The sequence below is a fragment of the Aquila chrysaetos genome, chromosome Z, assembly GCF_900496995.4.
Source record: "Aquila chrysaetos chrysaetos chromosome Z, bAquChr1.4, whole genome shotgun sequence".
Classification (NCBI taxonomy): domain Eukaryota; kingdom Metazoa; phylum Chordata; class Aves; order Accipitriformes; family Accipitridae; genus Aquila; species Aquila chrysaetos.
The window spans coordinates 49,357,808-49,372,174 of record NC_044030.1 but is presented as its reverse complement, the minus strand read 5'-3'; the positions used below and the strand labels follow the sequence as shown (position 1 = coordinate 49,372,174).

Below are 14,367 nucleotides of genomic sequence, written 5' to 3'. Positions count from 1 at the left end.
GGGAATAGCTTTTTTTTTGAAGTTGTTGGTTTTTTAACGAAATTTTTACCAATATTCATTAGGTAACAGAGCCTGAATACAACTCTGCTTTGCCCCTTGCTAGCACAGAGCAAGCGACTAGGGAAAACACAACCATTTGAAGTGGAGTTACCCAGGGACAATTTCCCAAGGGTAAAATCCAGGCTTGACCTCACAGAAATTAGTGGATTTTTGCCCAGTTTGTTGCAAGTTGTTTTAAAGAATTTTATGATATTGCAGTTATTACTCAAGGCTATGTGGTTTGGAGGGGAAATTCATTGGCATACCAAGGGCTATATGTTTCTGTGGGTCAATTTGCGAGCAAAGGGAACGAGGCAGAAAATTTCAAGCAGCAATAAAACACAGCACTGAATGGTGATGTTTGAGATTGCAGTAGCCAGGATGAATATGTCCATGAGGAGGCAGGATGTGCCACAGGCAGATGTGGCTTTAGGGTACTTTTATGTAGAGAAGTTATTTTAAATAAGCTTGTGAAAGAAGTAAAAATTAATTGGAAACACAGCGGGAAGGAAAAAAAGCCTTACCCCCAGACAGTTAGAGAAGGCAAAGATACTTCAATTAAAAGTTAACAGTGTCCAACTGAGAAGTTATTGCAGAAGCCATAGCTACTGCAAACAACATCCTATGTAGACAAATACTTCTAGAACTACTTTACCTCTCTGAACAAAGCAAATGTTAGAATGACTGAAACATAAAGAAAAATACATTCTTGTAAAAAAGCATACAAACTTTGAAGAATAATGAATGGTCTCAACCAAAGCCAGGACCACTTAAATAAGCAATATACTACTTTATTTTTGTCGCCACCTCACTCAGTACAAATGTAGCAATTCCTGTAAGGTGATTCTCTACATGTAGGTGAAATAGAGATGGAAATTAGCAGCACATTTTCTCAGCAGAAAACACCATAGGATGACACTATTTGTCATAAGATTATAATCCCTTCCTATGGAGTAACCCTCACTAAAAAGTCATATAGATTAATTTATAGCTAGGGTAGACAGCTTGCTTACCAAGGGAAAAATTCACGTACATTGAATAATGCATTACATTTGCAAAAATAAATTTCAGCAGCATAATTATTTAAATACAATCAAAATTAACTGGAAGCACTGCCACAAGATAGATCATAGAACAAATAATAAATATAAATATTTTTAAAGCTAAGTTATGTCAGGTCAAAATCTTTGTACCTTAGTTGTTAAGCTTCCTTACGACTTTATCAATCAATTGAAGACATCTCCTCATTTCTGCACGGCTGATCTCCCAGGAGCACAGGTTGTGTTGTTTGTCTTTAAGAAAACAGTCTATTTTTTGGAAGTACTTTTTCAGTTTCAGCCTGTTGACTTCTTTACTGTGAAAGTAGTGGGTCTGCTTCTTGGTTACACATGCCTCCAATTGCTCAATTTGCTGATAAAGTCCATTTTGGAATTGTTCTATAGCTGTCCCATCCCAAGCAGCTAGAGTCAGATTTTTGCTAAAGATATAGAAGATGTGTTGGAAGATCTCTTCAATGGCCACTTTGAAAGCCTCTTTCTGTCTGGGCTTTAGAACCTGCTCAGGAAATCTGAAGGACATTTTCTCTCTTAGACATTGTTGAGGAAACTTTTTGCCCATTTTGTCCAAAAGTTGCAGGCTGTTTTCGATCATTTTTCTTTGCTGTAAAGGAAGGTGATTACACTGAAGACTGGAGATTGTGGTGGTGCACAACAGTATGAGGCCAATTGGTATCAAGCCAAAAACATTCATGATGAAGATAAGCTCTTACGTTCCTCCTGTGTATAAATTCTGAGAGACAGGCTGGGATGCTTTGAAGGTCATTCGTAGGCTCCTGTTTCTTCAAAATCTTGAAATCTAATTATTCTGTAGGAGAAGTTTTCTTTCATCATTTTTTGGTTTTTAAGGTTTTCCCCCTTGTGTATGCTTTTGACACTTACCACTTTCATTTTCTGCTTTATGACTTCATTGTCTTTTTTTTTTTTTTTTTGCCACTTTCTTTTTATTTCAGCTGGATATTAGAATATTACATATATCTTAGATGATTTATTCCCCCTCCCTCAAAAATTCTACAGGAAGTATAATGAGAACTTAAAAGAAAAAGTTACAGAAATATCCTTAGTTTCTTAATATTTTAGCAGTGGAAGAACATGTTGAAATAAAATAACACTGTCAATGATGGGTCAGGGACCTGCTGAATACTACTGCCATCCTATCTCAGCATGATTTATACTTCCAAAATTCAGTTAAGCTTTCTCTACCTATTTTCATTCAGGGAGAATATTTTCTTTCTCCTCACCTTTATTTCTCTTGACCATTTAGGCTCAAAGGACAGATGTCGTATCATTAAAATATGCGTGTGTGTGTGTATATATAAAAATGTGTATATGCATTAATATACCTATGTGTATTTTAATGCATACACACTGCTAACCAAATGAGGTCTTGATCTCACTTATAGACTGTAAGTGCCATGCACATACAAATACTCACATGGGAACAGGTTAGATACTTGGATGAAATACTCTTTTTTTTCCCCATGTAAGTAACTGAGCAATAATTAATATCAATGCCAGTAGAGCACAGATCTGAATTCTGACATTCAATAGGAAGAGAATGAATAGTGAAGACAAAAAATACTAATTTCAGCCATTTGCTTTTCCCAGCCATATAATAGAGGAAGTTAGGTCTATCATAGTACATTGGGAAATCTGGCTCCTGTCTGATTTTGTTTTGATGAAAGCTAGTCTTAAACTATCATTTTGCTGTCTCCCCAGCCTCCTGTGCAAACATATGTCATTGCAAAGGCAATTGTCTGCAGATGATTGCCTTGATGAAGAGGTCAGATAAACTTTTTTTTTAGTCTGAGACCTGGCTCTGTATTTTTGTTCTGTTGTTGCACCCATTGCTATGTGGTTGGCTTAATTCCCAGTCTGGTAGTCACTCTGAGTAGATTTATGCTACTATTTTAGGGCTTCCTTTGTGTTCAGTACATAGGTATTTGGGAGGCTTTAAAAAGTCATAAATTAATCTGAGCACAATTATTCACATGAGCAAACTCCTAGGATGCCCTGGTGTTGCTGAAGCAACTGTGGATGGGATGTCCTGCCAGTGTGAGGAAGAAATGAATCCCCTATCACCTATGACAATAGTAAATAAAAAGAGTAAGAACAATCAGAGCAGGATATAAAATGCATAATATGGGACCAAATCTTTTCACTTAGTGGGAATGTTTATTACTTTGGGAAAAATGGACTGAAGTGCATTATTGTGTTAAATACAAAATGGCTATGGAGATGTATCACTTTTGCAAAAATACAGCTGTAGAAGGTAAGTACATAACATATTACAATCATAATGAAATCAATAAAATATGTATTTAGTTCAAGAAAAGTATTAAATACTGCTACAGCTATTTCCATAAATTATACACAAGTATTTTTTTCCAAACTGTAATTGTTATATGAGCTTAATCCTTCTACTGATTTAAACAGGTAAACTTTTCACATTCATTGTATCTCCTAGACACACAAGTTCTTTCTTTCCTCTTGCAAAATATTTTTTTACATGTTTCCCTCTCAATGAAGAGCTGGAGATGCCATCCTGGGTGTCACAAACTTTACAGAGGGGAGAAATAGAAGATGGTCTCTTCCAGATTTCTTACAAAGATAGAGCTGGTACAGGTGTTTTATCCTCTTGTCTGTGTTAACAGATCAGTTGCCCACTCTTCCTCACAGAACAGTTACACTTGACTTAATCCATCAGGTTTTCAGGTTGTTTTGGGGTTTTGTTTTGTTTTGTTTTGCCTTTTTTTTTAAATAACAACAATTTGTTCTTCCCCACTCAGCCAGTTTCTTGATCGTTGCACTGATCAAAGCAAAGTAGTAATATTGCATGATTCAGGACAGTCTCCCCTAATCATCTGTCTTTATTGCTTAATTCAGAAACAAACAGTTCATTAAAAGTAATGACTCAAGAGGCAACTGAGCGATAGAAAGCTGCAGCACAGATTGCTGTTTATTTCTCTGCCTGTGATTGAAGCACAGACCACTGTAACCTAGAACGTAAAGAGGAAATAAGTTTACAAAGCACAGCTGTACTTCCAAGTAGACCTAACAGATCATTATTCTGGAAAGATTATCTGATCTTTGATTCCATGCAAGAAAGATCTGCCCTTAAAAGGTCATCTAGCTATATATGTATTCATTACAGGAGTGTAAGACTAGAGCTAAACATGTGCACAATTTATGTCTATCTAACATCTTTAAAATGCCACAAATTGCTTTCCTAATGGAAGTTTTTAATTTCATTATATAATGCAATAAAGGAATGAAACGAATATTCACTATCCCTTATGACGGATTCTTTCATGTCAGGCACCAAGGCATGTGGTAAGTCTAAGTTAAGCCTATGTATATGCTGGCAAAAGGAGCAGTGTGAGGGAACATTCCTGCAAAATAGTGTGCTTTTTGGCCTCTGATAACTATCCATGTTAAATCACTTCATATAATCTTACACCAGCTTTCTTAAATCAAAATAACCAGTTCCTCTCAACATTTCATCTAATATAGCTATCAGTTTCTTTTCTCCTTTAATTCATTCAAAACACACTGATTTTAACAAGTCAGCATGTCACAAAGGAGTCCAAATAGGTTCAGCTTGTCACTGCACAAGATAGCTTCCTCCCCAGCTAGCTTGACACTGCCCATGTTGAAAGAAAATAGTTTTTCTCCATTATGCTTTCCCTCACAGCTATAACTTGCCAGTCCTCTCCCCTATACATCTAAATTCTTTCTTTGTTACTACTGTTTCTTAAGCAAAAACTTCAAATACAGGCCAGATGATTGGATTCTTTGCTCTTATCCTAAGACCATGTGGCTGGCCAGGTGCAAGCCTCATGCCGTGATGGACAAAGGCAGGAGCGGCCAAAAGTGTCCATGCGCTGGTCAGAAATGGGATAGTACAGGTTTAATACTATAGCTGGAACCACTCAACATGGATGGATAAAGCTAAGAAATTTATAGGTTTTTGACTACAAAATCTGCCATGAAGATGAATACCTTATTCAGTCTTAAATTATTAAAGCACAGTTAATTTACCTCATATGCTACAATTGCATTCACAATCACTATTACAGTCTGCATTAAGAATCATAGAATCATTTAGGTTGGAAAGGACCTTCAAGATCATTGAGTCCAACCATCAACCATGCCCACTAAACCGTGTTCTGAAGTGCCTTGTCTACATGCTTCTTGAATACCTCCAGGGATGGTGACTCAACCACTTCCCTGAGCAGCGTTGTTCCAATGTCTGACAACCCTTTCAGTAAAGAAATTTTTCCTAATATCCAATCTAAACCTCCCCTGCCGCAACTTGAGGCCATTTCCTCTCATCCTATCACCAGCCACCTGGCAGAAGAGGCCAGCACCCACCTCACTACAACCTCCTTTCAGGTAGTTGTAGGGAGTGATAAGGTCTCCCCTGAGCCTCCTTTTCTCCACACTAAACAAGAAGGTAAGATCTAGCTCAGCCATGTGACCTTCCCATCTCAGCAGACCATTTCTTGGTGTTCTGTTGACCTGTCCCAATCCAAGTAACTGTTTTATCTTATGCTGAGTCATTCACTGAAACCATTTGTGCACTACATGCTTGCTTTTGCAAAGTATTGTTTCAAGAAGAACAATTTGACCAATGCGGGTATTAACTAATAATTACCCCCCCCCCCAAGTGCTACAAATTCAGTTTAGCAGAAAAGAAATTTAACGGAGCAGTCCTCAATGAAGTAGCAGCAAAGGGATATTATCATAACCTACATTTTAGAAGCATGGAAGTAAAAAAATTACTGTTTCCATTTATGTCACTAAAGGTTTGTTACCTTAATTGTAAAAACATAAAAACATTGTCAGGACCTTTTTTTCTGCTTAAAAAGGAGCAGGACCTGCAGTCTTTTTTGTAGGGAACTAAATCATCTGGGAGCCTATTTACTTTCATGTATTGACAACTTGGAGATCAGCACATACTGGGGCTGTCTTTTTGCCCTCAGTGAGGCTCTTGTATCTGGTAACATGAACTGTCAAAACTACTGGGCATAGACCGGTTCTTTGGATGCTTTGCTGGAAATACCACATGATTTATCACATTGAATAGGCATTTATTCTGAAAGAGTGCTCAGACTTCAAACTCTTGAATATAATGACATTCATTTTTTAATAAGTGAATTCCTAAAGAATTACCAGATTATTCTGAGTGGCAGCTGCCTTCTTAAAATGGAGGATATCTGACATACATTTTATAACAAGAAAAACCGCAGGTGCCCAAGCTAAAAATGCTTTTCAAACCCTTCTGTTTATCAAAAAAGCCAGGTATTTTCAAAGATAGGCTTGCATGGGAGTAGTGATTTTTATGAAATCTAAACAGTATAAAGGCAGACTTGGAGAATACCATGACAAAGGTCATAAAAAATACTTGAGCACGTAACATAAAAAAGGGAAAAATTAAATGCATTTAAACATAATCCTAAAAATGAACCTAAAATACCAGGCAAATACATAAGGAAATGGGCAAACCCGAGAGGTCTTTGTAGTTTTACACTTACAGAGACAAGCAGCAGTGTTACTGATTTGTCATTAATTTGTTATTAGTTAGAATCAATCATATTTAGTTTTAATATTTTAGCAAAATCATATGTATGTTGTATTTTATATATTTAACCACCAACCAGTGTCTGCTGCAAAATCCCCTGTATAGCCCCGTATCAAGGCCAGAGAAATTGGCTAAATTCATCTAGTAGGAACATTTAGAACTTAAATAACAAGATAAAGAAATACCTGACAACGGGGTGGTGTAAGAGTTGTCAGTACGTTACCTGACAACGGCCTGTTTGGAACGCAGCGGCCGATCCCCAAAGATAGAATGTGCGGTACAAGGCTCCTGGAAGGTCCCCTGGCTAGAGCCGTTAGAGATAACCGCATAGCTACTGTCAAAAAGGATGGATTGCACCTGTTGCCATAACATCGATGAAGAAATCATAAACTCTAGACGAACTTTGCTTCATTATAATACCAAAACACACCTCCTGGTCAAAAGCTACCCGCCTCCAAGACTTACCACGCCTCGGAGAGACCTTCACTGTGCCTGCGTAAAGGACATTTACATATGCTAATGATTTCCCGGAAGTTTAATGAATATGTATAACTTTTCTTGGAAATCTAATGAATATGTATCAATAAGTCTTAATATAAGGTGTATTGTTTTAGTGACAGGTGTGCGTGGTTCGTGAGAGGACTCGCCCGCGCACCCGGCCGTCAATAAAGAAGTGTCTGCTTATCTACACTAAATTGGTGTTGATAAGTTCTTCATTCCGAGCTTTTCAGTAACAGTTTTGGTGACCCAGATGGGACCTCGCTGAGAAAGACCGGAGGAGTCGGGGACTGATCGGTTCCTGCCGGCACCGAGGATTTCTCGGGGATACCCATCGATCCCCGATCCATAAGGCTCTTTGCGACGTCCCCTGGATTTTGGTAAGACACTTCTTTTAAATATTAAGGATAGTGGGTTAGAGTCCCACTGGTATTGTTTGGGGTTAGAGTCCCCCCGAGTGGGTTAGAGTCCCACTGGTATTGTTTGGGGTTAGAGTCCCCCCGAGTGGGTTAGAGTCCCACCGGTATTGTTTGGGGTTAGAGTCCCCGCGAGTGGGTTAGAGTCCCACCGGTATCGTCTGCCTGTCAGACGCGGCGAAAGCTGCGCAAGGTTGGACAAAAGGATCCTGAAGGAAGTAGAAGCCTAGGCGTCTGCCCGTAAGACATAAGCGAAAGCTATTGCTGGGTTGGACAATTTGGGAGTGGGTTAGAGTCCCACAACTTTTGAAGATTCTGGGTTAGAGTCCCAGCTTCAAAAGCATTTTGGAAATTTTGGGTTTGAGTCCCCAATTCTAAAAAAAAAAAAAAAAAAAAAAAAAAAAAAAAAGAAAGAAAAAAAAAGGAAAAAAAGGAAAAAAAAAGGAAAAAAAAAAGTGAGATATATTGTGTACTTGGAAGTATCGTGAGTGTTGTAAGTGTGGGATGTGCAACTGAGCATGAAGTGAGTCTTGGCAACGATTGTAGTGTTTCTTATTGAAGTTGGAATTTATAAAGTGTGAATATATTTGCTGGTTAATAATCTTGCCAGGGGATATTGGTTATGACTCTTGCTTAGGGAAGTCGTCTTTGTCCGTGCCCTAGGCAAGTAGGTGGACTCCATTACCTGGCAACAATTGTTATTTGTATTTATTTAATATCTGGTGTTTGATATATGCATTTGGTATTTGAAACTTTGTATTTGATATTTGGCATTTGGTTTGGTATTTAACATCTGACAATTGATTATTGATTTCTGATATTTGTTATATATTTAATAGATATTTGGTATTGGGTATAAACATAATGGCATTTGCCAAATTATTTAAGAGTAAGAGTATGGGAAATTTGTCCACTGATGGAAGGATACCAAAAACATCTCCGTTGGGATGTTTGCTGGCACATTGGGGTGAATTGTATGATGATTTACGTAAAAATCAAATGATTGACTATTGTAATCATTGGTGGCCTCTGTATACATTGGAGGATCAGGAAAGGTGGCCCGTGAATGGGACACTAAATTATAACACCATTCTGCAGTTAATGTTGTTTTGTAGAAGAGAGGGGAAATGGAGTGAAGTACCTTATGTGAATTTATTTTTTTTACTTAAGGCAGAGACAAGATTGGCAGAATGAGTGCAAGCTAGTTAGTAGGGACAATTTGGTAATGGCTATAACTTCTGATAATAAGAAAGAGAAGAAATGTTGTCTGGCATGTGATATTGCCCCCAAAGAGCATGAAGGGCCAGAGTTAGATATATCCCCTCCCAGGAGAGGAAGGAATTGGGGGTGAGAGCATAGGCAACAGATGGAAGAACCAGAAAGCAGTGGAATAGAGAATGCAGGGGAAGGACCGTCTGAAGTTGTGATTCATACCCCCATTTCTCGAAGGACCCGACAGCAGGCACAAACAATAGCTCCCTTGAGGCAGGGAGTTGGTAACAATGGACCAGTGTATGTAAAGGTGCCCTTTTCGGTTGTGGACTTGATGGCTTGGAAGCAGGCAGCTGGAATATATAGAGAAGATCTTGAGAGAGTTGACAGAGTAGTAGATACTATAATTGGAACGCAGAATCCAGACTGGAGTGATTTACAGGTGATCTTGGATAATTTGTTGGATGATACAGAAAAGCAGATGGTACTAAAAACTGGCAAAGCACAGGCAGAAGTGGCAGTATTGAGTGAGACAATAGGTGGAACCTTAGAGCAGAATTTTCTGTCTGGGGATCCGCAGTGGGATCCAAATAAAGTAGAACATAGAGAAAGGCTGAGTCGGTATCAGAAATGGATTTTATATGGAGTTAAACATGCTATGCCTAAATCTTTGAATTGGTCTAAATTATATGAGGTGAGGCAAGATAAAAATGAATCTCCCTCAGTGTTTCTGGAAAGATTGAAGGAAGCTGCCAGAAAATATACTGATTTAAGAGTAGAAACAGAGGCGGCTCAGATACAGTTGGCTTTGATTTTTATGGGGCAGTCGGCACCAGACATAAGAAAGAAACTTCAGAAGCTGGAGGGAGAGGATTCAAGGAGTTTGAATAAAATGTTGGAGACAACATGGAAAGTATATAATAACAGGGAAAAAGAGGAAAGGAAAATCAGAGAAAATAGATTACTGGCCGTAATGACAGGAACAACAGACAGAAGACGAGGTGGCAGTGGACAGAGAGAATTTATGAATTTTAGCAATCAGAATTTTAACACCCCCTTAGGAGTGAATCAGTGTGCTTTGTGTCGGGAGGAAGGACATTGGAAAAAAGATTGTCCTAAAAATGTGCAGTGTTCAGGAGGAAATATTCAAAAGAAGGTAGCCAGAATGATGGTTTTGGATGAATGAAGGGGACCAGAGGGGAACCCAGCTGAGCCTCTGGTTATAATTAAGCTGGGAGAAAAAGAAGTCAAATTTTTAATAGATACAGGAGCGACATTTCGGTATTAAATACTTGTAAAGGAAAAATTAGAACAAAAACAACAAACATAGTAGGAACAACAGGGAAAGAAGAAAACAGACCATTCCTGCAACCTCTGGATTTGAAATTTGGAAATAAAATAATTATACATGAATTTTTGTATGTACCAGAATGCCCGATACCCTTGTTAGGAAGGGATTTGTTATCTAAATTAAATACACAAATTGTTTTTGAGGAAGGAGACCTCTTTTTGAAGATACCCGAGTCAAAAACAGGAAAAATCCTAATGATACAAGAAAAAGTGGAGGAGCAAGAAATTCCACCAGAGGTGGATTTTGCAGTGATCCCTACAGTGTGAGAAACAGATATTCCTGGTAAATCAAAATTAACAGCACCTGTAAAAAAAAGAGATCTGAAAAAAAAAAAAAGATGCAAGAACAGTAAAAATTAAACAATACCCAATTAAACCAGAAGTTAAACAAGAGTTAAAGAAATTGATTGACAAATTTTTGAAGTATAAAATTTTGAAAGAATGTGAATCTGAATATAATACTCCTATTTTACCAATTAGAAAACCCTCGGGAGAATACAGGTTAGTACAAGATTTGAGAGCAGTGAATCAAATAGCCAAAGACATATAGCCTGTGGTTGCAAATCTTTATACATTGCTAACAGTATTAAAGGAGACTCATCAGTGGTTTACAGTGTTTGATTTAAAGGATGCTTTCTTTTACATACCCTTGGAGAAGGAAAGCAGAAAGTTGTTTGCTTTCGAATGAAAAAATCCACAAACTGGGTGAAAGATACAGCTGACATGGACAAGACTACCCCAAGGATTTAAAAATAGCCCGACAATTTTTGGAAACCAGCTGGCAAAAGAGCTTGAAATCTGGAAACAGGACAAACCAAGGCCTGAACATTTACTTCTACAATATGTGGATGACATATTGATTGCTACAGAAGAAAGATCTACCTACATACAGGTAACCATTGATGTCTTGAATTTTCTGGGACTAAATGGGTACAAGGTATCCAGGAAGAAAACCCAAATAACATGTCAGACTGTGATATATCTAGGCTTTGAAATTTCAAAAGGGACAGAGACAATTAAGAAAAAGATCGCAAAGAAACCATCTGTAGTATACCTGAACCGAAAAATATCCATGAACTTAGAACGTTCTTGGGAATGGCAGGGTGGTGTCGTCTTTGGATCATGGACTATGGTCTAATAGCTAAACTGTTATATGAGGCCCAAAAGAACTCTTCCTTTGTGTGGGGTCCAAAACAGCAAAAGGCCTTTACAGAGTTAAAACGCGCTTTAATGTTAACACCTGCTTTAGGCCTCCCTGATTTAACTAAAGGTTTTCAGCTGTTCGTTCATGAAAGACAACACCTGACACTTGGTGCGTTAACCCAGAAGATGAGGAGCTGGAAATGACCAATCAGCTACTTCTCCAAACAACTGGACACAGTGAGTAAAGGGTGGCCAAATTGCCTTAGAGCAGTGGCTGCAACAGTGATGATTATACAAGAACCTCGGAAATTGACTTTAAGAAAAACAATAACAGTCTATGTCCCACACATGGTGAAAACTGTTCTAGAACAAAAGGGGGGACACTAACTATCTCTGAGCAGAATGATGAAGTACCAAGTAATATTAACTTAACAAGATGATATAATTTTAAAAGCAACTAACCTGACAAATCCAGCTGTGTTTTTAAGTTCCATACAGGAAAGAGGACAATTGGAACATGATTGCCTGGCTGCTATTGAGTATGTTTATTCCAGTCGTGAAGATTTGAAGGATGTACCATTGGAGCAACCAGACTGAGAACTGTATACAGATGGTAGCAGCTTTGTAGAGCAAGGAGTTCGATACGCTGGATATGCGGTAACAACAGACACCACAGTTATAGAAACAGAAGCATTGCCAAGTACCACCTCAGCTCAGAAAGCAGAACTTATTACTTTGATTCGAGCTTTAGAACTAACTGAGGAGAAGAAAGTAAATATTTGGACAGATTCAAAGTATGCTTTTAGAGTGGTACATGTCCATGCAGCATTGTGGAAAAAAAGAAGATTATTGTCCTCCCAGGGATCAAATATTAAACACCAAGATGAAATTTTACAATTATTACAAGCAGTTCAGAAACCAGATCAGGTAGCAATCATACACTGTAAAGCACATCAAATTAGAAACACAAAAAAAATCACTGGAAATAATTTAGCCGACCAAACGGCAAGAAAGGTAACAAAAAAACCCGAGCATTGCAAATAGCATTAATTCCCTCCAAAACAGTAACTCTCCCTAGAGAAAAACGAAAATACTCAGAGGAAGATGATAAGCTAGGTCAATTATTAAATGCTAAGAAAAACCTAGCCAGATGGTGGGTAACACCTAAAGGACAGGTAGTAGTTCCAGCCTTTTTGATGAGAGAAATAATTCAAACAAAGCATCGGGAGTGTCACTAGAAAACAGAAGCCTTAGTAACTTCCTTACAAAAACAAGTGGTATCACTCAAAATGTTAGGAATAGCTAAAATAATAACTGCAAAATGTGAAATATGTTTGAAAAATAATCCAATAATCAAGAAAAAGGTTCAAATGGGTCGAATAAAATCTAGTACAGGGCCTGGAGATTATTGGCAAGTAGATTTTTCAGAACTACCTAGACAGAATGGGTATCGGTACATCCTGGTGGGAGTTGATACTTTTACAAGATGGCCAGAAGCTTTTCCCTGTCGTTCCACACGAACAAAGGAAGTAGTAAAATGGTTACTACGAGAAATAATTCCAAAGTTAGAGTTCCTATTGGAATTTCTTCTGACAGAGGTCCACACTTTGTTGCAGAAGTGATCCAAAATGTTAACAAAATTCTAGGTATCACATGAGATTTGCATACCCCATGGAGACCACAATCCAGTGGGAAAATAGAAAGAATGAATCAAACCTTTAAAAAACAAATAAGCAAAATTTGTCAAGAGACTAATTTAAAAAGGCCTCAAACACTTCCATTGGCATTATTACGAATTAGAATACAGCCAAAGAGTGGAACCTCAGTCAGTCCTTATGAATTATTGTATGGGAAACCTTATGAATCTCCAGAACCAAACCCGAACATGCAGGTAAAAGGAAAACAAGATGTGTATAACTATTTGCTTTCCTTAGGAAAAACTTTGACTGCAATTCGGAGAGCAGTGGTGTGGAATAGACCATTATCCCTGGAAGTTCCAGTGCATGACTTACAACCAGGAGACTATGTCTATGTGAAAACATGGACTTCCGAACCCCTGCAGGAACATTGGAAAGGACCCTTTCAGATACTGTTAACCACCTTCACAGCTATTAGAATTACAGAATCGGATGCTTGGATACACTACACTTGAGTGAAGAAAACACCTACTCCATAAAAGATTATTAGCCGAGATCCAAAGACTTTAAAACTGACTCTGAAACATGTCTAATTTTTCATATCTGTTTGTGCTTGTTCTTTTTATATTAGTTCGGCAGATAACGATAGTGGAAACCCGGACTGATTTGATGATTAGGAACAAAAGACAAGTAGAAACAGAACAATTGATTGACATTCCTGAAAAAAAAAGTCTGAAGAAAATTTGATGTTAAGATTGATTAAAGGATTTGCCAGCTTGCAAAATGTTACCCAAATTACTGCTTGTTTGCCGATACCAAGAGCAGTGGGGGAATCTATTCTTTGGAGAATTTTAACTATGAATTTACCCTAGAACATAGAAACAAAACCACCTATTGCAAACAAAGGCCAGTGACTAAATACAACCTAGCCATCAGTAGACGACAGAGGCAGTTCATTGTGAAAAAAAAAAAAGAAAATTTAGTATCTTAGTGGAGATGTGAAAAAAATTTATTATTATGGTACTAAAGACCCAGCAATCGAAAGAATTCCTCCTTTAGCTACAGCCTTAAAATATAGCTGCTTGTTTAGAACATTCAAAAATGATCTCAAATTAACTGAAACTATTTGAGAAATATGTCAGAAGATTGGTTAGGAAAAAATTTTAGTAGATTGAGATGAAATCTGAGCTCTTGGTTACAGTCTATAATCAAAACTTTGTTTCTGTTACTAATTGTCTTTTTGATGATCATGCTACTATATGCTTGTCTGAAGAGACAATTTACCAATAGAATTACAGTAAATTGCATGATCATGAAAGAGGTTCCAATTGTTCCACCAGAATGCAGTCCACCACCAGTATATCCCGAAACAAATATTGACTCTCAGAATAATAATAAATAAATATTAGATAGATGATGTGAAAGTACTGAAA

The 14,367-nt window shown here is 37.7% G+C and overlaps 1 protein-coding gene across 1 annotated transcript; it reads right to left on the bottom strand.

Annotated features, from left to right (window-relative positions):
- Nucleotides 1–968: 968 nt before the first annotated feature.
- LOC115336480 (interferon epsilon-like) lies at nt 969–1,873 on the bottom strand. Its single transcript, XM_030003507.2, has one exon. It carries the CDS (start codon nt 1,786–1,788, stop codon nt 1,234–1,236), a length of 555 nt encoding a protein of 184 aa, XP_029859367.2. The 5' UTR covers nt 1,789–1,873; the 3' UTR covers nt 969–1,233.
- Between the last annotated feature and the right edge of the window lie 12,494 nt (nt 1,874–14,367).